This window comes from Channa argus, chromosome 4 (genome assembly GCF_033026475.1).
Source record: "Channa argus isolate prfri chromosome 4, Channa argus male v1.0, whole genome shotgun sequence".
Classification (NCBI taxonomy): Eukaryota; Metazoa; Chordata; class Actinopteri; order Anabantiformes; family Channidae; genus Channa; species Channa argus.
This window is the reverse complement of record NC_090200.1, coordinates 2,844,720-2,869,588: the sequence shown is the minus strand read 5'-3', so window position 1 is coordinate 2,869,588 and position 24,869 is coordinate 2,844,720. Positions and strand designations below refer to the sequence as shown.

Sequence of the window (24,869 nt, the reverse complement as noted above, 5' to 3'; positions counted from 1 at the left end):
ATCAGAATTTGACTGTATGTCCTAAAGGGGCTTTAGTTTGTTTAGGTCTGGCGCCCCCTCCGCCCCCCACCCGGCCTGCCCTGGGGCGGCCTAGGAGGTGCTAAGCACTTAGGTTCTCTCCCCGCGGAGCAGCCAGACTCAGCAGAAAGGCCTGGGAGGCTGCAGGAAGGGATGGAGGGAGGAAGTGAGGGAGGGAGTCGGGGGCGCTGAGCGCGGCACATCAATCTCCCTCTCAAATGACAAACTCACTCTCAGCAAGATGTATGTCAGGAGCCACCAAAGCCAGTTAATCAAATCATTAGCGGCACCCAGTAGTTTCCTGTGGCCTAGTTTACAGTCACAGACAGAGAGGAGGGGGAGCGAGCTGTGGCTCAGACGTCTACAAACGGAGCTTCTCCTGAAATATTCACCGTTTGTCGGATTTCATTTTAAAAATGCCTTCGCGATTACAGGAGTAACTAGGAAGCTCACTGTGGAAATTCCGATTCTTTCAAGTGTTTAAACAATTTCTTGTCCACATTGGTTGATTAAATGCTTCAGAACAGATACGAAATTAGCTTTTATCACTGTTTCCAAGCACTAGCGGGAACTTTAAATCTGTGAATCTGAAGCCAAAAATGGATGGCATGTGCTTAGTGTTCATTAAAAAAAGGAAATATTTTCTTTCGTCCTCTTCAAACAGTTGTGAAAGTGCGAGATGGATTCGTGAAAAGGCAATAAGTGAAATAAATATAACCTATGCAACAGAAGTCAGACCTGCACATAAATAAACATTCCTATTTTAATTCTCTAGGTGACACAGACATCTATACAGCTCAGCGGATTCTTTGTCATTTTTCTGCATTTTCCCTCTGAATACCTGTGGTTATTAGAAAGCGTAAAGGTCCCAGCGATGGCGTAGCTCGGCGCGCTGTGGCGCGGCCCGTGCGAGCAGACAGATGCACGCTGTCAGAGGAAATACAAGCGCTCATTTGAATCTATTAAGTGGGCAGCAGAGCCCCGGGCTCGGCCGCAAACTGGCGCTGCTGGCGCTGATCTTCGGGCCCGGTAGTCACCGCGCCAGATTACATTTTTATTGTGGCAAAAAAACTAGATTCAGGTAGGGGGTCGGAGCTCATCGCAAAGTGGCAGACACAGCAAGACGAGCGGGAGGAGGTGTGTTCATCAGAAAGGAGCAGATAGGAGCGTCTGAGCACCTGGGTCCATCCTAATTGACTTGGAGCGAGGCGTATCCACTTTTTAAACAAAGTGACTCTCACTTGAGCTTCATTATATGCGCACCCCATTTCCATAGGCCTCTGGGAACGGGACCTGGGCTGCTCACATAAAATAAATGACCGCTCCATGATAAATGGTTCTATTAGCAATCCAGATTGTTAAACTGTGATATAACAGATCGGATAGGGGCGCGGGGGCCCATTCATTTTCCTCCCTTCTGCACACATACGCCGCTGTAAATAGCTTGTTTTTATGTGTAAATAACATATTAAAACTCGGCATTAGCTGTGTGCCTTGATAGAGAGGAAATTGCTCTAAATAAATAACGCAGGACGGGAATATAAAACAGGGCGGGCTGTTATATGGCAGAGTGGGCATGACTTAGGTGACAGGAAGGGTGCAGCCAACACTAAAGCTGACAAGGAAGAGGCCCCGAGCGGAGGCACTATGTTCGAACGGTCCACGTTGCCTGTTCTCCGCTCTGATGCTGCATATTCACTTATCAGGAGCGGGCAACGGGAATAATAAGGCATATTACGGCGATAAGTAATTGCTCTGTCTGGACGCAGTGGCAGACGCTCGTGCTTTTCGGCACTGAAGCCTCTTGGCTGATATCTGGTTGGTCGAGACGAGAGCGGCCGTGGATCTGAGCTTCTTGTTTATGTAAGATTAAAATGTGGGGCTGATAGCGAGGAAGAATTATGGAGGGGCTTTTTATTTTAGCTGTGAGGAGATGAAAAAGTCAGTGGGCTGAAATTGAAAATGGCCACATATAAATATACAATGGAGTTGAGCTGAGGTTGGGCTTAGGGTCAGAGCATGAGAACCATGTGGGATGAGTCTTCTTCCATGTGGCTTGTGCTTGTGGGGAGACAGGAAAAACCTAAAGAGCTCAGTCCACAGTCAGAATACTGCATGATACTGCAGCTTTTTCCGTAAAATACTCCACTTTTTTATTAGAATAGAAGTACTTTTCCCCTGGTTACTCATCTGCATGCAGCCGCCTCCTGTCTGACTGGAGGTCAGCCAGTGAAGCTTCCTGCCTGATAATTGCCGTTTCAGGCACAAATCCTGTGGTTCGGGGCTTTGGCGACGTGCATCGGCTCACGCATTGCCTTCTAACATTTGCTGCTGTGGTGCCGAGCAGCTTTCACTTACAGGTTACATCTGGTGTCAGAGTCCTGCTCAGACACTACAGCTGTGTCCACGCTGACAATAACAGTGCGTGAAACACCACAGGTATTAATACTGAGAAGCCTCCAAACTCATCTTTTTTTTAGTCACTTTTTCTCGTGTTTTCAAAGGTTTCGAATGCTTTTTAGTCCGATGTCCTTTTTTCTCTGTGGTCTCTTTTTGGCCATTTTTGTTTACTTGGTCATTTTGTGTCCTTTTGTTCAGCTTTTTGTCTCCTTGTTGTCATTTTCTATATTTTTTTTACTTGGGGCTCATTTTTCTTGTCTTTGCTGTGTTGTTTTTTTCTCTTAGTCGTCATTTTGTCTCAACTGAGCTCTGTGCCTTTCAAATAAGAACTTCGTACAGCGTCTCTGACCTATCACCTCTCAGGTTTGCTAACCCGTCCATAAGCACCAGTACAGTCTTACATTTTTAACATGCTCCCGTGTGTAATGTGAAGCTCTTTGACACATCCCAAGCATTTTCCCAGTTTACTCCTTACGTTCCCCTGTATTTCCAGTGATTCCACAGGCATCCGCTGTGAGACAATAAGGGCAACGAAATGACTGAAACTGAAAAGATGATGGACACTGGACACGACATGTGATCACTGAAGCTTCCTTTGGAGCTTTTGATCCACTGGAAGCCAAAGACTTCCCTCACAGCTTTGTTCAAATATTGAAGATTGTGTAAAAGCGCCAGAGCGCTGCCAACTCCACATGTAAAAGTGTCCTACATTGATATTCTCTTATCAACAATTAATGTTCGATTCCTTCTTCATGGCAGGCCACCAAGTTCTTGTCTAAAGAGAAGAAATGTCATTAAATCCCCGGCTGTATTTCCATTTCAAAAGTGGCCCGTCGCTCTGCAAACGCTGAGCTGCTCCACAGGATCCTTTTTCTCAGTAATTTCTCCCTTTTATACTCAGGAGGTAAGAACAAGCTCTTTTAACCTCATTATACTGAGCTTTCATCACTGCCATCTTTCAAACATGCACGTCGTCCTCGCCTCTACGTCACATGCCGTAAAAATACCTCCGCAGGTTGGATGATATGTGGGTCAGCGCTTTGACAAGCCAAACTGCTGTTCGCCTGCTTTCTCGTGATACTGTTGCTCATTCTTTTTTTAACACTTTAGGGGAAAATATTTCTCTTGGCTTGTTTAATGTCATCGAGGGTTCAGCTTTGGGGTAAAGTCGCTGCTTCCCATACGTGGTGTCAAATAACCAGACACAGTTATGCAAGCAAAAGGGTGACAGTCCGCTGCTTTGGTGACCAACTATCCACCCCGACTGCAAACCCCACATGACCGAGTCACTATAACAACACAACGCCCAGCTGTAAATCACCTCCTCCTATAGTCATGTTTCTTCAAATCAAATTACATTTAAAAAGCCAAAAACAACAAGTCACAAATTTGCCTCAATGGGCCCTAACATCTGTATAACTTACGCCCTCCTCCATCCTCAGACTCTGTAATTGGTTAAACATGTTGAAGCGTAGGGATGAGCAACAGAGGATGGATCCTCTAAGACTTCACTGAGCTCTTGATTCATGCTGTATTGGACAGTTCTGCAAAACCCTGAATTATATTACATAACTTTGTTTAACGAGAAAAACCAACATTTTGAAACATTTCTTTCCAGACGGTGTTTTTCCAGCACATTAAGGGAACAGGAAGAAAAAGCTCAGTCCTCCCTCTGTGCAAGACCTGTTTCAGTGCATCTGTTATGGTTATGAAAAGGCCTTTATGGAAATTGTTGGGTTTTGACAGGGTTCAAACTCCTTATGTTCCTTTTTGTTGCTCCAGTCTTTTCTTTGGTACAGTACAGCTTTATTATCATAAATGATGGTAAATAAAGAAGAATTCTTCTTTAAATCACAGTAGTTTTCTGGTGAAACTCCAACTTTTATATTTGCTGCTTCTTGATGAATTAATGAGTGTTTCTTCCTAATGGCAGGCCACCAGGTCCTTCATGAAAGAGTAAAAATGTCACTAAATCACACGTTTAATTTCCATTTCAAACGCAGCCCATCCATCTGCATCTTTGTCGATCTCTGAAGCTCCGTGTCTTTTTTTTTTTTTTTGCCTTTATACTCTAGAGGTAAGAACAAGGTCTTTCAGCCTCATTATACTGAGCTTTCATCACACATTCACTGACATCTTTAAAACATGTATTCTCACTTTCTGCCTGTTCCTCCCTGGCAGGAGAGGATCTGTGCTGCTCTTCATTTAGTTCAACGACACAAACACTCGTTCTCACCTGCACCCCCCCCCCCCCCCCCCCCCCTCACCCCCCCACCTCCTCCTTCTCTTGTCATGTTATCTATTCATCAGCGTTTACATGCTGAAATGGTGCCACACTCCTTGACGGTCTGCGCCCGGCCTTGATACTGGGACGATGCACATTAATGATGCTCTTTCAAAGCCTGCTGATATTTAGGATTCCTATCAGACATCTACTGTAAGTCACCTCTGACTGCTGCTCGTACCTTATCAGGCCTGAGGAGAGCCATGAGCACCGGCTCCCGAGATGGCACGTTATCTTTGAAATGTATATTTCATGGGTCCTGTTCGCTCCCCCTTTGCCCCCTGGCTGAGCACCTGCGAGACCCCGACTCATTCTGACACAGAGCATGCAGAGCCCGGACAGACAACCGGACTCTCAGACCCGGCGGCTGCTTTGGAGAAACTTTTAAAAAGCACATTACCTCTGCTCTCTGAGGGTGAGGGTTTCTTCGCGAGCTCGCCAAAACTGCTGCTGTCCATTTTGTCCTTTTTCTCAGCGGCTCTCGACGCCGACGTCTCCATGGTCTCTGAAAGTAAAAGGCCACAAAAGAACCTGTTAATGCCGAACGAGTCGAGTACACACTCGGTGGGCCACGCCGAGAGGTTCAGAATAACATGAGGACACTCAAGACTCTACAAGCCCTGAGTAGAGTGAGTACTTGGATTCTGCCTCTGCTCAGAGGCTTTAATGAAAAGGCTCATCAGGAGTGTGACCTGAGTGAGAGCAGCACATGCTGCCACATTAAAGGCCACTTCACACTATCTGTGTTAGTCTCTTACAGTATCCGTGTCGCCGCTCGCCTCTATGAAGATAGTTGTTCTGCCACAAATACTGTTGCTTTCTATTTTCAACACAAACACCACACAGAGGAGCTTCTCTTTGTCTTCGTGGTGTTGGCCAAAGTTTTTCTGTATGTACTGTAATGAACCTGTGGAAGGTGTCAGTGAACGCATCCCCGACTGGAGTATGAACAGAAAGCATCTTTATAGTGAGAGCAGACACAACAAATCATATTCAGGTGCTTAAGATTCTTCAATATTATTTTGTTGTATTTCTACCCTGTACAGTACATTTTAGAATATAATAAATACACCCTGCAATATCCCAAATCTACTGCATGTATGTCACTTCATTTAAATCTTTATCGGGAGAAGGCAGCTTCACTGGCACAATTTGATTTTATTGATAAACCCGCTTCATCATAAAAATGAGAACATTCCCAGTGTTTGGCAGAGGACGGTGGTGGAATGTACTGTAGATTTAAGAGACTCTCTCTAAGCTAAAGAAAACACAAGAATTCTTATTTTCAGGTCATCACACACTAATCATAATTATAAATACTAAATTCCATTTCTACTATCAGATCCCGCCAAATGTTGCACACTGCACCTTTTGAATTGATGTTAAAAGTTAGAGATAAACAAAAGCGAACAGGTTCAGTGACATTTTAGGCTTCTCCTTGCAAACAGTTTGACCAAAAAGGGTTTTAAATCGTAATTATAGCACTGCCGAATAAACTTGCGTAAAAAAGACGAATAAATCTCTAACAACATGAAGTCAGAGTATCCACTGTGTTGAAGAAAACGATAAATAAAAAAAGTAAAATAAATCTTAAATCCATTACCTTCGATCCCCCCTCACCATGCGGGGACTCTCCGCCCTCCTGCCATTCACCACTCAATTTGCTCTCGGGCAGCGGGGACGTGGGGGTCGGGGTGGGGGTTTTGGGGGGTCAAAGGGGACAGGGATGAGGAGGCGGGAGGCTCTTAGCTCACATGTCATCAGAGTTTATTTGACTATTGACCTTTCAGCCAGTGCCATTGAGACAGGCTTTGTGGCTTCAGTAGTTAGGACAATGGCACTTTATCTTCAAAGATGGTATAGAAATGAAGAGGCTCTTCATTCAGCTCCCACACGGTTACTAAGATTTTGCTTTAAGGACTAAAAACTACACATCTGGGAAACTGGTTTCACCCCTGCAGTTTCGGATTGTTTAGGCTTCAAACCCGCATGAGGTCAATCTGCTGTTATTTACCGGGTCTCACTTTAGCGCTGTCACGCTGAAACAATTAGATTTGGTCAATGCAGCAAGTATCTCATCAAATGCAAAAGTTTCCTGATAATCGGCAACACTTTTGACTGGAAATCCTGGAGCTGTAACGACACTGTTTGACCACCCGAAGGCTGGAGGCCACACACTCCCGTGAAGCAGCAGTTCATTGACTTTGTAAATGAGCAAACTGAGTTTATGGCCTCTTCAGCGCCCGACTTTCTGACTGACAGTTCTGCCTGGTGTCTTTATAGCTGCAGATGAATCAGTGTAACAGGTGTGAAAGGCCAGGAAAGAAGCCTCATGGGAAGCCTCACACACACACACACACACACACACAAAAGCCCCTTTAGTTGAGGTGATATATGAGGCACATAATGACAGTCTTTAACGGTTGCAATCCTCTGATCTGTGCTTGCAAATCATTATTAGTCCGGCTTCACATTTGCTGCTCTTACGTTTAGCAAGTTTAGTGATGCAGCTGAAATAAGAGTCAAACTGCAGCGTATAACATGATCATCTACTGGTGTTGTGTTCTGCATTGTAGTGTGACTGTACATTTACCTGTTTGGTTTGCTTTTTGTATCACTCCACCTCAAGAACGGCAGCGGATAAAATGATTTGGTGTGTGAGGCCTGCAGCATTAAAACATTACTTTTAGCATCTAACAGGGTCGTGTTTGTGTGGAATCGAATTTCTCTTTTTCTTGAATCCAATGATGCAGAGGAGACGTTGGCCAACCATATTTGGGAGGAACTACTTTTTCATTTGAAAGTAGTCCCCAGCTCGCAAAGTGCACGTTCATTTTGAACCTTGTGAAATACATTTTATGACTAGCAAAGCTTATTTTCACCCTATTACTAAAATATCAGCCATAATAATCATAATAATGATAAAAACAATAATATGTGTATGTCAACCTAGCATATAGCAAAAATGGGAGAAAGCTAAGCCATCGTTTTGTTTAATAGGGGTTTGTATAAACTTTGTAAAATAATTTTACAACAAGATATTCCCAAAAAGGTTGGTGAAGTTTTCTTTCATAAACCAAGTTTATTTAAATTAAGTTGCAAAGAGTTAGCAAGTGATTTGATCACTTTGTGCTAGGATATTAGCATCCCCCACCTCAAAACAGAGCTGAAAAGTATTAAAACTATTATTACTTAGTAATAAGAACTGGTCAACTTTTTTTGATATTTTCCTGAAAATATTATGTATAATGTTATTTTTAGGTAGCAAACAGTAAGTTAGCATATTAGCTTGCTGTCACCGCCGGAAGTAGCCAGTTGTGATCAGCAAAGTGAAGCTATATGAAAATGAGGAGTCATTAGCATAAACTACTTGTCACTGTTGTAATATATGTCTGCAAATGTTAAATGGTCAGTGTTTTGTGCTTTAAAATGTACACATGAAATACATTTAGCTAGTTTCTGCTGGTTAGAACTAAAGTGTAAATGACGCTAGCTAACTTTGAACTTGTTAGCGCGCTGCCTTCAAACTGAAGCTGGAAATGGCCCACGGGGCCAGATACGTGGTGACGGGGGAGAAAGGCTGAAAACACTGAATTCACTTGTGGGAGTAGCTAACAACTAGGTTACAAAGTCAATAGCTCAGTTAGTGGCGTAATTAACCATCACCTCCCACCGCTGACCCTCTGAAAAGGCTCACAATGATTCATTTGACTATAATGGCCAACAAAGAGGTCTCTACAATAAGGTTATTTAAGGAACAACAGCTTCAGAGTAACCCCCCCCCCCCCCACACACACACACACACACACACACACAAACACACACACACACACAAACACACACACCACCACCACCAAGTGATTATTGTGCTGCAATCAATGGCTGTTTGTTCTGTCGAAGTGAATGCTTCTTACTTTAATTCACTCTGACAGAGATTATCTGTCGCCCCCCTTCATGTGAGTTACAGTATAGTTGTTACCACTGAATTTCTAACTTAATAAATGAATGATGCACATTCCACATCTTGACTTTTCCACGTACGATTAGCTTTACGTCGACTTTGCAGATACTGCTGGGAGGCTGACATTCGCCCAAAGACATCGAAGGGAGTCCCTCCGAAACAAGCTCTTTTCCACCGTGCATCTCACCCAAGGGCCCGCAGACTCTCTCTCACACACACGATCTCTATTAGTCCTGCACGGGGCCACAATTTGCAGGGATCAAACAGCCACCAGCGCGAGGGTCTTCCCTGTGTCAGGAAAACAAATGCCTCCTTCTAGGTGCAGCCAGCTTACAGGAGCACACTTTGGCTCATCACTGACTATTACCAGCAGCCGGTGTCCCCCTGAATTATTAGAGCAGCTCTTGTCAGCCAAACAAATGACTCTGCCTCAACTCAAAAGGTCACAGCACACCAAAGTGAAATCACGGAGCACGCAGTCAATTCCTCTGCGCTGTAGCTCTTGCGAAGGGGCCACTTGCTGGAATTTATGGTTGGGCCCTGTACCTACTCTCCTTTGAATAATAGCTATCCCATAAAAGAAGCTCAGGCCGGTGGCAAGTTTAAAATAGAATTCAGCTTGGACCAAATGGGGGTGTTGTTTACTGTGTTTCTGTGGCCAACGCACAAATAGAGGCTAAAAGTGACATTTGATTTATACCGACTTCCTGGACTTGTTCCTCTTACCGTCAAGAGAAACTAACAAGACCCAAAATCCACAAACTGAAAGCTAAAAAGAAAGCACAAGGGAGACAGGAACTCTCCCAAGGCCAGTGATGATAAATCCATTTGTTTGTGTCTTTTTTTTATTTTATTTTATTTTTTATTATCCTCACCATTTGTCCTTTAGTTGATAATAAACAACGGACACTGACAGGACGGAGATGATAAAAAAAAAAATCCACAAATGATGCAAAGAACCCAACCTTAACTTTCCCACCTTTTACGAATTAGACCCTCGACTGTTGACTCTTTCTCCGGGAGAATCAGCCTCTGTCGGTGTTAGCGGCTCGACACCCCTTGGCCTGGATGTTCAATATCCTGTGGCTGATCTCCTCCTGCCCTCAGCAACAGCAAACAGATGTGGCGGCTGACTTCAGAAGAATAATCCCCGTTGCAGCAGGATTCAGGTCTGCTCCTTGACTGGACCGCATGAATGAAGGCCTCCCACCTGTGAGCCACAGCACAATGTGACTGCATTTTTTTTTGTTTTCACGTGGTCTTAGTGCTTCCTGAGAGGCAGGTTGGGCATCCATGGGTTTTGGAATTACAAACTTAATGAGAATTATTTTAACAGCATGTCGGACATAAGCATGTTTTCTTGTTTTTGCAGAGGTACAGGAAAAAATATCAACTGGATGTCTTCATGTTTTTGGAAAAGGCCGGTTATCAGTTACATCACCACATCAGAAGGAATTCACTTGCCAACAACTGTGATAAGCCGCTATTAAAACATTAAACTCCTCCAATAGAAATGCCAAACATCCTCTTGTTCCAGTTTGCCAAATGTTGAATAGTGGATTATATTTGGGTCTCAGACAAGGAAAATATAAATTCTTGGTAGTTTTGATAATACACAGACCTATAAAACCCAAATGACCGAGTTTGGCTGTTAGAATGAGTTTGTCTCCTCTTGAAACCTGCATTTCCGTCTATGGATAATAGAAAGTGTCTGTACACTAAAAAGCGAGTGACAAAACGAATTAATCTAATTAGCAGCATAAGATTTTATTGACCATGAAGACTAAAAATTTATGTTAGAAAATAGTGGAATATTTCTCACAGGAGCCAGACTCAGTTCTGCTTTTGATAAAGGCTTCAAACTGTTAGGGTTTTATTAAATCTTGGTTGGAGCTATTTGTTCAACTAACAGCAGCGTTGCTTTTTACAGCGTATTGTATTTTAAATCTGTAAGGTTGCAGGGTTGAGTCCTTGCAGTGCTGTCAGATCCCCCTTAAGCAGGACTCTAGTGTCTAAAATCTGATCCCTGTTCTCCTTTTTCACTTCTCCCTAACAGATTACACGCTACAGTTTTCTTAAGTCCTGCCACATGTGTGTGTCCCCAGCTCTGTGTGCCCACAGTGTGAAGCCCAAACTGACCACGGAGGCCAACTGACAGCTTTGATCCCTGACCCTTGGCCAAATGGTCCGGCCTGAGCACGGCCACTCGCTGTTTTATAGCCCCAGTTTGGACCACTGACTTCCTCTGTGATGCCCACATGGAGCCTTTTATTTGCAACACCTACAGTAAGTCTGACCTTTGAAACTTTATACCTCCACCTGAGGCTCAGTCCTTCATCAACACCTTGTCTCACACTCATACAGATCTATCTAGGAGATACACAGCAAAAGAAATACAAAAAAATAATTCTTGTTTAAACTGCAACATCGAGTCTTTTCTAAACTAAAAAAAGAAAAGAAATCGCGAGAAGAGAAGCAATGTCTCTGACAGCTGTATTTATTTCGTGCCTGAAACTCATTGGAATCCTGTTGAATTTAAGGTAACTGTAGGATTTTTGCAAACACTAGCCACAAAATCAAACCGATGTCTTTTTTCCGGTGCCTACAGTGACCTGTTAGGCTGTTTGTTAGAAGAATTTAAGTTCTTCTCCTCGTTTGTGTGTTGTCACTGCCAGTTCCCTGATGCATTTATTGCGGCCTCGAGTTAAGTTTCCACAATACGGTCATGAAATGTCCGTGCTGACACAGGCCAACGGTACTGAACTGACTTCACCTTGAATCATTTTCATGCTTTAAAAATGTGTTTAGCAGTAATCACTGTTCAGCATCCAAGGAAACTCCCTGCTTCTCTGAGTAAACACGGTCACCTTGCAGTCATCACCATAAAATTCATGGCATCAGTCAAATCTGCTGCTTTTTTTCTGCTATTCTCTTGCGGCAAGTTACAAATCCTTCCACCGTCGGCGAAAATAATATGGAACAGATCCAAATGAAAGAACTGTGTCCTGTCGACAGCAAAAACAGATTGATTATCCACATTTCAGTTGATCTGAAACTGATCAGACACTATGGCTGCATTAAGAAAAGGACAACGGGAGAAATTGGTGCAGAATTAAAACAGAGACATTTTGACTAAAAAATAATAGAGAACATTATGATAAGATGGAGGATTTAATGTCCAGAGCAAGTTGTTTGTACTGTGTGTTGTACTTCAGTATGATTTGGAGGTACTTCTTTACACTACTTTAATGTACTACACAGCTTTAGGAAGCAGCGGCTTTGCAGCTAAATTCAGATTTGGAGTTTCACTGTTAGTAACATTGAATATTTTCATAGTAATGCATCAGCAATAATAATGCAACTTCCTATTAAACAAGTACTTTTGCTTAAATAAATGTTTCACTGCAGCACGACCTTCCTGCGGTGTTTCCACTTTCTCAGTCAGTTTAAAGCAGTTGAACAGCAGAGCAGTGAGAACCTGCTGAGGATCTGTCATTAACAGTATGCCACAAACCTCAAGGGGCCCCCAGGATGAGTCCTGTCTCCGGCCCCTGACAGGTACCCTCTGTACCCGTCTACTGCAGGGCAGAAAGAAAAAAACGGGGGCCTCCAGGGGCCACAGATTCCCCCTGACCCCGAGGCCTGATTAGCCAGAGGAACGTCGAGGATGAGGGTGGACTGATTGCTAAAAAATACCACATGGCCCTGCAGGGACGGCACATGTTAAACAATTTGGAGAAAGAGAAGACGCCAAAACAACTCGTCCACGCTTGTTGCCGTTGCCCGGTCGATGATTGTGTGGCTTGGCAACGTTTCCGAGCCCGTCTTGGCTTTCACTGCTTGTCATACGATGAAGGAGCTCTTCATCAAGAGGCTTCAGTGCTGCATGGAGTGATCAGTGAACAGTGCAGCGCCTAATCAGATCGGCCGCTAACCGGCCTGTGATAACCAATCCGAGATGATCGGCCCCTCCCCAGAAAGCCCAACACTTCTCTGAGATCTGGGAGCATTCATTTTCACGGGGTGTCAAAATGTCATCGCGGGCGTCTTTCCTCACAGCGTGCGGCCTCCTCCACATCCGCCCTTCATATTCTCACATACACACACACACACACACACACACACCAACTCCTCTGCTCGTCTCAGAGGATCTCAGGCCCTGATCGTGGCACTATCCACCGCCCCTTCAGGAGTTAATTAACAGACGCATCAAAGCCAATCTCGAAGAGCCTCCAAAGAAGAAGAACTACAGGCCCCCAGTGGCCCCTGGCCCTTTGATTTCCCAGTGTCTCTTGCTCTGTGCGAGCGTGTTTCACTGTGCGTTGCTCTGTTTTCATCACGTGTAATTGCTTCTGCTCGATAGCTGCTTTTCTCTGTCTGAGGAGGTTTCTTTATGTCATCTTAGATCTGATGCAAAAAGTGACCAGAGCTCCACAGCAGCATACTAAACAAATGTTTGTAGGGCTTAAAAAGACAGTGAAGAACTGAAGCCTAAACCACTGCTCCTGTGTGTCCTGTCTGCAAACACGCCTGTCAGAAAAATCTGACCCTCTTCTAACATTTGAACCTGTTTATCCTGATTAGCAGGAGCCCGGAGAAAAGCAAACGGTGTAATCCACTTAAACATAAAACCATAACAGCTGCTACCTAAACGACCCGGAGGAAGTGTGGGTTGAAGGGTGGCAGCCTGACTTTTACGGCGCGATCACACACACGCTTTCAAGTAGGCGAGGTTTCTGTCTTAGGACACCGAAAAGTATCTTACGAGCTTCTCGTCAAATGTCTTGTTTTGTGTGACTAAAGTCCAGAGACGATCAGTTTATGAGAGAAAAAGCTGAGGAGCTGAATTTGTTGAAAAAAATTGTCCCGCTATAATCAATCGATGGCCTAAATCTCGAGATGAAATGTGAGATGGATAAATTAGAAGAGATGGAGTTTAAACATGCCTCACATGCTGCAGTAATTTAAGGCTGAAAGGTATCTCATTATTTCAGCTCTATGTCTGCGTATTTATTGACTTGACAGCAAATCAGAAACACATTCTGGTGCATTTTCTAGGGGGGAAAAGGCCAAAATCTCACCCGATGCTGCTTTCTGACAGTGAAAGGAAAAAACTCTGGCGTTAGTTTAGACTTTGAGGAAGATTTTCACTGTAAAAGATTGAAAACTAATAGCTGCAACCCTAACAGACAGGACTAAAAAAATAAAATAAAATAAACCGAAAAACGACCTCGGTTATCTTCCATCTGCTTGTTCCTAAAAGTTTATTTTTTCTGTTTAAGCAGGTTTTTCCCTCTGGCTTTAGGGGATTTAGTCTCCTGCTTGTGTAAAGCCACCGATGCCTCTTTTTCTCCAAAACCCACAAGGAACAACTGCCCTGGGGCCACATGGCGTAATTGGTGTGGACTTGTTGTTTTGTGGGATAAGAGACTTTTGAGTCCTCACAGCAGGGCGTTTTACTCACTTCCAATTCACATTAATCGCGCCCTGCAACCGCCTGCATGCCAGACTTCTTTATTTCCCTCTTTTTGTTGTTGTTGTTGTCTCTTGCACTGAATCCATCCTTTCCCCGCGTCCTCCAGTCATTAAACTCTCCACAGGTTTGCCGGAGAATCAGAGCGGCGACCAGTAATGACGAGCAAACGGGACGTGGGGGTTGGAAATGTGTGAAAATGACAGAGAGCAAAGGCGCTCGGGGCAGGATGAAAGTGACATCCCCGTCACAGGTTTGGGAAGCCCCCATGTCATCCTGAATAATGTGAAGGGGCCCATTATTTCTTCACATCTTTTCACTCCCCCCTGCTCCCTGACTGCTGGAACTCTTCATTGTGCACAATAGCAAATGCACTAAAACTTTTTTTCTGATGCAAATGAATGCAACCGGCCATTCAGCATAAAAAACTGCTTGGAGGGGAGATGAAAAAGAGGCTGGTGCAGGCGTTATTTTGCTAGTTTTACTCACTAGTATTTGTCTTGTTTAATCATTAAAATGTACTGTTTAATTCTGCAGCGATTTAACAGATAACACAAGAAAACAAGATGCACCCGGATGTGAGCAGCTGCAGCAAAATTAATTTTTAATCTCAAAATTCCTGCAGTAAAGGAAAAAACCAGACTCGTTTCTGTGGGAGAAACCAAGCTCTGCTTCGACCCCCAGCTTTTCAATTGCTGGGATAATTTTAGAGAATAGACAATTTAGTTGAAGTAAAAGCAAACCTATTTATCTGTGGACTTTAAAGTCATTATTCTGGTTCTGGGCTGGATTTCAAGGAAGCACCTTAAATATCAGGTTGCAAATTCCTGGAATTCCAGTGTCAGTGTAAACCTCAAACAACAATTTCTGAGACCTTTACTCATTTTCTATTTTAAATATGTCCTGAAAGTGGCTTTCTGTCATCAGGCCTGCTGTGATTAATGCCCGTATAATTTCATCAATTAAAAATATTTAAACCAAGTCAATATGTTATTAATATTTGAAATTAAGTGCGATTTTAAAGCCAGGTAACAACTGAAAATGAATGAAGGGGATGTTGTTGCAGTATTACATGCTATTTGAATTAATTAAGGGACAGAAATATCCCGTGGGCTTCATTATGAAGTGACTTAGTTCGAACAATAAACGACTCTGTAATGTTTCGGATAGTTTCTGTTCCTACATCGGCGGCACTTTCCACACTCTCCATTCAAACGCTGTTTGCAGTGAGCACATGGCCAACGCAGACTCACACTCACCCCAGGGTCCGGACAGCTTCTGCCTCCTCTCCCACTCCTCAGCTTCTCTTTCCTCCTGCCAACTTTTCTCAATCCTCCGCGAAAGCGTGAAATCCCATCTACGGGACGACGCGTTTCTGGGGGCCCCAAAACACAAAGTATTCCTAAAAGAGAAAGACACACAGCGCGCGCAGGGAAAAGTTCTCTAATGTGCGTGTGTCCGCATCACGGATCCATCCAGCTGCGGCAAAGTTTACAACCAGGCGGCACAACCCGGGGAAGTGACTTTGGGAAGTGAGGAGACGCAACTTTTCCACCGCCGGGATGCTGCGGAGCTTTGGAGACGCCTGGATGCGCCCGGCCCCTCTCCCCTCACTTCACTTCTTCTCCTTCTCTGACTCCCCCCCAGCAGCCTCCTCCCCTCTGAGCTTCACACGGGACGGACCGGACAAAGCTTCCAATTATCAACACCGCTGCGTCCGACGATGTGTAGCTGATCATATAAGGATCGATAGCCTGATATTGGTCACTGATTGGAAAAGCAATTCAACATCCTGCGCTAAGACCTCTGGGAAAACAGGGATCCACATTCACTTCTTCATATTAATTCTAAGAGTTTAGTCATTAGCTGCTTTTGTATTTAATTCGCAGCTTATTTCCAAAAATCGTGTGTGATTATTTCTTAATACAAATATATTTTTGAAATTGAAAATACATTTTGACCTGATCCATTAAAACTTTAATCACCCGAATAATCCGGTGCCGTCACTTTGGTTTAAATATAGTTTTGTCGACATATTTTATCGTGAGAATATTAGAATACGAGACGTCAGAACCTAATCAATGAATTAAAATAAAAGGATGTTTAAACCAATTTGGGAATATCGGGAAATAACGATCAAGTCGCCAATAAAAGCTTTAATTCCTCTAATAAACTCAGTATCTAGAGGAATATGGATCACAAACAGGCTCTGACGAGCTATTTTCGTTATTATTGTGTCTTTGACTCTTGTTGATGATGTCAAATGCAGCAGCATTTGAACTACAAATCGTAAAACGAGCGGCTGCAGTCTGATGTGTTTCACATCCTCAGTCCTGCAGAGTAAAGTCACGTCGCCCTGTCCGGTCATTTCCAAGCAAATCCTGACATCTGTCGGCAGCTTCCGTGCACTGCGTGTGCGCGTCCCGTCAGTCCTCCCATTAAAAGTGAAGAGACCATGAAAACTACCACAGTATTAAACGTTTTGCCCCATAATTCCTCTGTACGTCAGCGCCCTGAAGCAGGAAAACATCTCAAACACCTTTGGAAAAGATCCCTGGTGTTTTTGAAGACTTTGCACTGAGCCTGACGTTCGCAGTCGTTTCAGACAGCGCCCCCCCGTGGGCAGGGTCTACAACCGCAGCCCAGCGGACCTGTCACTCCGATCAGGCACAAGATCGGGTTCGGCCGTGTTATTTAATACCATCTAGCTGGACCTCATCACGGTTATCATTTCACCGGTTTTAGGTCTGTTTCTTATTGACGTCAAAGTGGGAGTTCATGAGAAGAAGAGGTTCTTCCCAAACCGACCTCCTGGCCCCTCACGTTGGTCCCCGGTGTCTGCTACTTGCTTGGACGTGGCTTTGGATAAACGTGTCCGCTAAATGACTCATTCTAACTGATTTAAGTAGTAGTTTGTTAGTTGTTTAGTTGTAGTAGTTTATTCTCGCTGGCATCGAACAAAAACGCCATTATCGTGTTAAATTACATGGAACTGTGTGTATTTTGATACTAGACTACTATTAATATCAATGCAAAGCTTGTGAGACAACGTAGTTTGGAATCATGCACAATTGCCCATTTTTGATGAATACTAACAAAAGCCACAGCGATCCTCCGTTTTCCTGTCATATCAATGTTCATAACATCATTTGCGTCTTTTCGGTCAAACAGTTCACCTCGAAAGTTTTAGCGAAGAAAGGCTGATGTGCAGCCAGATGTGACCATAACAACGGAATGACTCAAAAAAAAATTAAAGTAAAGTTATAAGTTAAACTATTACTGTTCAGAAATGATGGTATCACTTGTACCACCGCCATATGGAAATAATCCGAGCTTCGAGCAGTAATAATACAAAATATCTCCTGAAACTCTGGCGAGGGATCTTTTCCCCATCACGGTATCTGATACTGATGACTTCAGCAGAGCTGCGGTTGCTCCCCAGACGTCACTGCGTTCATATGTGTCCCCAGTGTGGGACAAAGCGGGAAATTGGCCTTTTAGGGTTTTATACGCAAGAATGTCAGGGGGCACTGAGACTGGACTTGGAATTGTCCTGAACCTAAAAGAATCCTCCTCTAATATACTCTGGGTTTAATAAGTGATCTCCAGTGCAGGTTTCAGGAGTCGTGTTGGGGCAAAATGTTGCTTCTTACAGGTCCTAGAAAGTCAAGTAGAACATGTGTCTTTTATGGGTTTCTGTCTGTATCATGCTGAACATCAGAGGGAATGTGTTTATGCCTTTATTTCAAATATCGGATGCCCACGAAGGTCAAACTTTGTTCCTTAGAACTTAGTTAAATGAAATAAAGTCAGAAAGTTTGACCAGTTTTCATTGGACATTTACAGATGGCATCAGTAGTCATTGCACTTACACAACAAGGCTTTCATGCAGAATTTTTTAGAAATAAATACAGTATTTGGTACAATAATAATAATGATAACAACAAAATACCAGAGTAAAACCTCATTAAATCGCTGCAGCTTTCCTGAGCAGCTATTAGAACATCAGCGTCATGATCTGGACCTGATCTGGAGGACTGAATAGAAATATTGTAGGCCTGCACTCACGGTGTTCTCCTGTGACCTGGATAAGTGCTTTAAGACACAAACAGGTCTCAGTCCACATCTTCCACATCTGTGCTGCCTTGGCCTCGGCCGTGGCTCGTCTGCTTTTGTCTTCGCTCTCGGAAAACACATGTTAGACGACCCGCTGACCTTTAATATCCGCTGAGTTTATTCGCTACGTCCCACCTCCTCCCCCTCCTCCCTCGCTCTGATGCGTATTAAATCAGATATTCTGAACGGAGGAATAACACCACCTGCCTGCCGCCTCTTGCTTAACCTCCTGTGACCTCAGGTTTTCTTAAGTAAATTCATTTAGACCCGAGTCTCCACTGTGTTTGCTATGATTTCTCTATTGACCCTAATACATGGGATCATATTAATATACAGTCCCCACCTCTGCCAGTCAGCCGGTCAGAGTGTTGTTTCACATGGCTGGAGTGAGTGTCAGTGTCAAAAAAACAGAAATGAGGCTCAGCAGCTACATTCTTTGAATTCGGTTCAAAGGCAGGTTCAGAGACCCCAGGTTGGTCTTCATTACCACCAAGTGTAGCGAGTCAGGGTTGATGACCAGGTCTACTGTGTTGTGACTGTAGATCAGCACCAACCCGAGTTCTGTTCTGTTCTGTTTGGCCTTTGTCTCAGTTCAGGGGCGGCGTCCTTCGAAGGACGCATTTGACGGTCAATAGAGATGTGAAGTCGGATCACAGCATGATCTTCTGAAGCATGCGACTAACCTGCCCACCTTTAGTTTTGTTTGGATAATAAGTTGTTTAAATGATTCAGACATGATTATTAAGGGCCACAGATATGGCAGCACTCCTCCACAGACCTGCTGTGTCCAAACACAGCCTACAACTCATGAGCAGAAAGGCAGGAGGGTCCTCACGACATGGTGGACGAAAGCAGAAATTCAACAGGACGTGATGTCAAATTGACATTATGTATTTCGTCCTGGCGTTGACTAAGGCCGTTTCCTTTTGAAAGCTGCTTCAAAAGGGTCCGAAAAATGCCGCCTTGTTTCCCTGGGCAACAAAGACTGGACTCGAAGAGACTGTACGTACACCGTGCAGACCACAACCTTTAACTGATATGTATTATCGTATTACCATAAGACTTACAGCACAGCCTCTTTGCATGTACCTTTACATCTGTTTATGTGGCACAATTTAAGAACATTTTTGAAAAGTTCTAATCTTAGGATTTACTTCTGCTGCAAAGTAAATTATGATTAATGCAGAAGTAAGTGTCGCGCTTGTGGACCGTTCTTTCTGATGTATCTGACGTATTGTTGTGTGTTTGGTGCACTGTGTGTGCACCGGCATGTGATGTGTTTCGCGCGTGTTCACAACATGTTTTAAAAGTTTTATTTTTTTAATGTTCCCTGCAATGATGCCTGTAATTATGGATTAATGTGAGGTGTGAGATGTGAACGCACAAAAGGCTGCCTGAGTCTGAACGCCAAGACATTCTGCCAGTGGATGCAATTATTCATGAAAGCATGAGAACAAAAGGCATCTCCTCATCACTGTTAGCCATCTCTGCACGGCAACATTTCACATTAGTCACTGTGAAAAGCTAAATTTGTCACATGTCTTCTTTATGTAGGCTCATGTATAAACACTTCAAAGCATCAGCTCAACAACACTTCACTCTTATTCAATTAAAGATTAATGAATTCCCTTTGTTTCTCCACTAACTCGCGGGGGACAAGATTCTGCTTGACACTAATAGTTGTGACAATCTGGCCTGCGCCTCCGTCATCCATTCATCAAAACCAGCAGCCCCAAAGGTTCCCATGCTGTGTTGGGTGCTGCTCGTATGGAAATGTGTATGTGTTTGTCTGCTGGCTTTGGGCCAAGTGGACTCTGTCAGTCTTTCAGAGATCCATCGGCGTCTTCCCGACAGGACAATGAAGTCGACGCAGACTCCCCTGCCGTCTCCGCCTGTCTCACTGTCTAACTGGTGACACAGATTCATTCACACCCAGCAGGTCTGAGGCTGTTTATCACTCTCGGCGTTCATTACTTGGTGACAGTGATGCCATCTGAAGTCCAAATATCAGCAGTGTGAGCTTGAACGATCCTCGTCAACGCTGGAAACTGTCTGAGATCTACGTCCACTTACTGTTTTTTCCAGTGCTTTGAATTGTACCGGTTTTCATGAGCACATTCAGAACTTCCTGTCCCCGTTACCTTAAACCTGAGCTTTTGAGTTCTGCCCTTAAGGGTTGAGGGTACCAGTGCGTTCCTGACCCATGTCCAGAACCAAAACTGTCCCGCTCTCTTATCTAGCCGATGTTGTTGACTCAAAAGTGGCATGAATGCAAAACTACCATGATTGAATGAAGGTCAATGACAGAAAAAAAAGCAGTACCAGAAGTTTCTAAATTCATTCTGCCACTGCACAGCCAGACGGTCCAAGGTTCCCAAACTATGTATTAACAGCATTTCTGAAGGTGAGCGGTGGAATCAGCATTTACATGTGTTCATCCTTGTTTGATTTCCGTAAAGACACACGTTTTAACTGTCGGGCAGCATGGCCCACCGGTTTGAGAGAGATTATCTTGCATTCAGGGTTCACAGGGGATTCGGCAATTGAGTATTTTTCTTGCTCAAGTGTCCTTGAGCACAGCTCTCAAGCACTCAGTCTGCACAAATTGTTCTGTGTAAGAGCGTCAGCCACGTAGAACGCGAACAAAGTAAATTCCCGTCGGCTTTCGGAGATCACGAAGACGTCACTCGCTGCACAAAGCGGCCAAAGCAGCCGGCACTAACGGACCCTGAGCCCATTCTCAGATAAGGCTCTTTGTGCCCATCAGGCCCTGCAGATGGGAGCGTGTTTTGCTCTGGAGACAGTTCGTTCTCATGTCTCCCATCATGTATGGGAGCACTTGTCTCAGGCGAATGGACGCACGTGGGCCTCTCCAAAACCCGGTGACATGCCAATAATGCATGTCAGCGTTGTCATCGAGGACTTGCGGGTTCCACGCTGGGCAAAGCCGAGGGAAAGTCACACTCAAGTGATCTGAGAGGAGATGAATGTCAATTGTAGAGTGGGGTCCCCTCGTAGAGGAGCCGTCACATCTGACCAGTCTCATTGGCCTGTTCTCACTGGGGTTTGCTTCACACTGCTCTTTGTGGCAGCTTTTGTGCGAGTTACATGAGATATGAAGCCTGTGCTGCAGTGGTAACTCAGTGGGCTTGGTCTGACATCCTTCCAGAGGCCTTTAGGGCCCCTTGATGTTAGTTTTATGCTTGCAGTAAGTTGTTAAGTCGTAACACAAAGAGCAGCTTTTTGTGTTGTGGAAAAGGCAAATTCACACATTTACACTACAGAGTTTCACTTTAAAGCAACGCAAAATTTGAACCAATTGAAATGTATTATCTATCTGAACCTCTGCACGTTTACAAAAGATATTTTTGTTTGTATAAAAAAGATTACATTTTAAAATAAATTAGATTTTTACCAGACTACTGTAAGGATTTTGGTAATTATGACAAATGTCTAATGTTCAAAATGGGTTTTGGGTTGTTGACATTTGAACATCGATGGTGGGATGTGGGTCAAGATGGACATTTTTCTTGAGTTATTTAGGAGGGAAAATTGACTTGTGTGATCTTGTAATGTATCAGTCAGGAACCCCCGACTTGGTAGAAGAGGATCCCTGCAGGTTTCCCAGAGCTCACCAGGGCCGCAGCACTAAATTCAGCTTTGCAAATATCCTCATCGGGCTTGAAAAAATACCAGAAACCCTTCCGTTGTTTAGATTGGCGGGTACGTACCTGTGTGTATTTTCCTTCCCTGTGGAGCTTAACTCTGGTCATTTGTTACAAACAAACCAGGAGTAATTGCTGCATTGTGTTTTAATTAGATCTGTGCACAGACCTTTCATTCAAACGGCGCCTTTTCTCATAAAGCCCTCAATCAGCGGCCATATTATCAGGACACGAACCAGAACTGTTTGACAGGAGAAGTGGGGACACTCTGCCATGTTATTAGCACTATTGTGCCAAAGTACCGCATGGTGGGCCGTCATTCGTGCGGACTGAGGCTGTGAATGACAAAGAGAGGGAGGGAGATGGATGGAAGGAGGGAAAGAAAGGAGATTATTGCCCAGGGGATGAAGGCAGGTTTGGCTGCATTGTCCTCTGGAGTTGGAAAACATTCAGTCTGCAGCAGCAGGGCAGCTTCCGTTCATCCATTGTGACTTGATGAGGGGGGCCTGTAGGGAGGCTCAAGGCCCCCACAACTAAACCCGCCTGTGGATTTATAAACACTGGGTGCCCCCTGCCTCACTTCAGTGTCATGGGCCCCCCATGAGATTTATGTGATGTTTCTTTTTCCTGGCTGTGATTTACGGAGGGATCGAAGACACCGGTGGGCTCCTAAAATCTGAGAGATGGTGCAGAAGGTCCAGTTTGAGTGATGGGTCCCTGAGCTTAAGGGGTCTGTCGTACACCAAAAAACTAGTCGAGGCTCTCTAGCACTACAGTATGAAGCAGGATTATACAAGAACAATAAAGCAAAATATGAGCAAACACCTCAAATAAACTCTGATTGGCTTTCTCAGGTTGATAATCCTAGAGGAGCTTTCTGTGGACACTGTTGTAAAGATGTCCGAGCCTTTGTTAAACGCATTATTCAGCAATGGCACCTGAGGACGACTGCAATTGCACCAGGGTGTGAGGTCAGCTTGGATAAGAAAAATGGCACATTCAGGCTCAGCCACTAGAGGTCAGTAATCAGCTGTTGGCCTAAAAACAAGAGTCTCACCTCATTTTGTACTAAGGGAGACTTTGAGGCTGAAATCGCAATAGCTTCTGAGGGATCTGGACTTGCATTTCTCCTCCGAAATACCAATCAGGCTCCATTATTAAAGAAAGAAAATCATTTGCAGCAACAATTAGGGAATTTCTTAAGATGTGAACATTTGATACGTGACCTAATAAACACTAACTGCCCACAACATTACTTATACCTGGTGAGCGTAGTGGTTTAGTGTAGAAATTTGATTTTTATGGAAATATTATAACCTAATAATTGCTTATGTATCGTTATGGTTAAAATCAGCTCCAACTTTAGCAACCGTAACCTTTGACCCCTAGTTTTAATAAGCACTGTATGTTTGGCCACAATCACTATCATCAGTACTGTTTAGATTTTTACTTTAGGTTAGAAGCTGCGCTGAATCTTTACAAATCTCCATTTAAATAACGTGGACTAATTGATGACCTTTTGACCTTTTAGAACGGCAGTTCCTCCCGTTGCATATCCTGACTCGCATCTCCTGTGGCACAATGAAAAGTGTCTGTGTGTGGTAGATGTAGTTTAAGAGACCACAACCCAAAATGCAGTGTGAAGCCCAGACCGTGCGTAAGTATGGCAGGTGTATAAATTACGTGAAACACACACAGCGATGATTACACACCTAACTTGACCTTTGACATCTTCCTCCATGTGTGAGGGCTCGTCACATCTATCTTCCCCTTTTGTACCTGTCACCCGCTTTCTTCCTTTACTGCCTCTCATCTTCACGTCTTTTCCGCTTTTTATTCGTACATTTTCCTTTTCTTCCCCTCTATCATCGTCTTTAATTTAACGTCCTCTCCAAACAGCACCAGCTTAACGAATAACAGTCCTGTGTGCAGACAGAATGGCACCATCTCTCGAAAACTTTTGTATGAAAGAAGAACTGAAACCTCAACAATGAAAATATCTGTTGGGAAAAATCCAGATCTGGTGTTAAATAACGATCAGCCCGTTGAATCGTGTATATATAAATGCAGGATTTGTATATTTGGTCAATGAAAGCAGAGCTCTATTGATAGAGGGCATTATTTACACAAGGGAAAAGGGATTTTGGCTCGAGCCGTGGTACAAGCAGAAAGCCGGATGACCTGAGAGGTCCACCAAGGCCATTGAGGCCTGTAGAGATATTGGCCAGTTATTCAGGTCTGGCCTCTTATATTTAATAATAATTGTCATTTTGAGCAACAAAGCTTTTGTTAAGGTATTTGTTTAATAGGCTCACCATAACTTAATCTCTACTTTAAGAACGTGAGGATGTTTTTCCCTCATTACTTCGGTTTTGTCCTTAATCAAGAGCAGATATTTATGGCTTATCCACATCTAAAGGTGCAGCAGTACGCAAACGCAGCACTCAAGCACGGTCACTGTCAGTCAGTGGCAGGTAGGCCTCACTTTTGCTGCCTGTCCCATATTGTGGGTCCGTTAGCAGTCAGACCTCTGTCTTTTCAGCCTGTTGAATCGGTGGCCATCACCATCAGTGAGAGGAAAAAGTCAAGTGGCTGCACGTTGAGGAGTCTTATCATTGTCATCATCATCTCATCTGGACATTCCACTGTGAGAATACAGTACATTCCCAACAACACGATATGAAATGAGGAAACTGAGCACTGACCGATATGGGTTTGTGCTCTAAAAGCTACTTAAATTATTTGAAAAAACTATTAAACTTGATGCCGTCGATAACACGAATGTCTAAATTCTGCCCAGATTTGTTCCACATGTGCCTCACAAATAAGGTTTCTGCAGAAATCTACAATGTTCAGGTTCAGTTATTTACAAATTTAAAAACATTTATTTAACTTCTTCTATTTTATATTAGTTAACTGCTTAGTAAGCAGCAATAAATAAAGCAGTTGTAC

At 43.8% G+C, this 24,869-nt stretch overlaps 1 protein-coding gene across 2 annotated transcripts in view; it reads right to left on the bottom strand.

Moving 5' to 3' along the window:
• The window catches only part of LOC137126288 (zinc finger protein GLI2-like), a 57,705-nt gene extending 41,955 nt beyond the window's left edge, over positions 1 to 15,750 (bottom strand). The window contains exons 1-3 of one of the 2 annotated variants that reach the window (XM_067502905.1): positions 15,396 to 15,750; positions 9,643 to 9,873; positions 5,103 to 5,207 (exon numbers count right to left, since the gene is read on the bottom strand). In XM_067502905.1, the coding sequence (XP_067359006.1) occupies positions 5,103 to 5,202 (100 nt within the window). In that variant the 5' untranslated portion in view covers positions 5,203 to 5,207; positions 9,643 to 9,873; positions 15,396 to 15,750. The remainder of the gene's footprint in view (positions 1 to 5,102; positions 5,208 to 9,642; positions 9,874 to 15,395) is intronic. The other variant, XM_067502904.1, reaches the window with a different exon arrangement.
• Between the last annotated feature and the right edge of the window lie 9,119 nt (positions 15,751 to 24,869).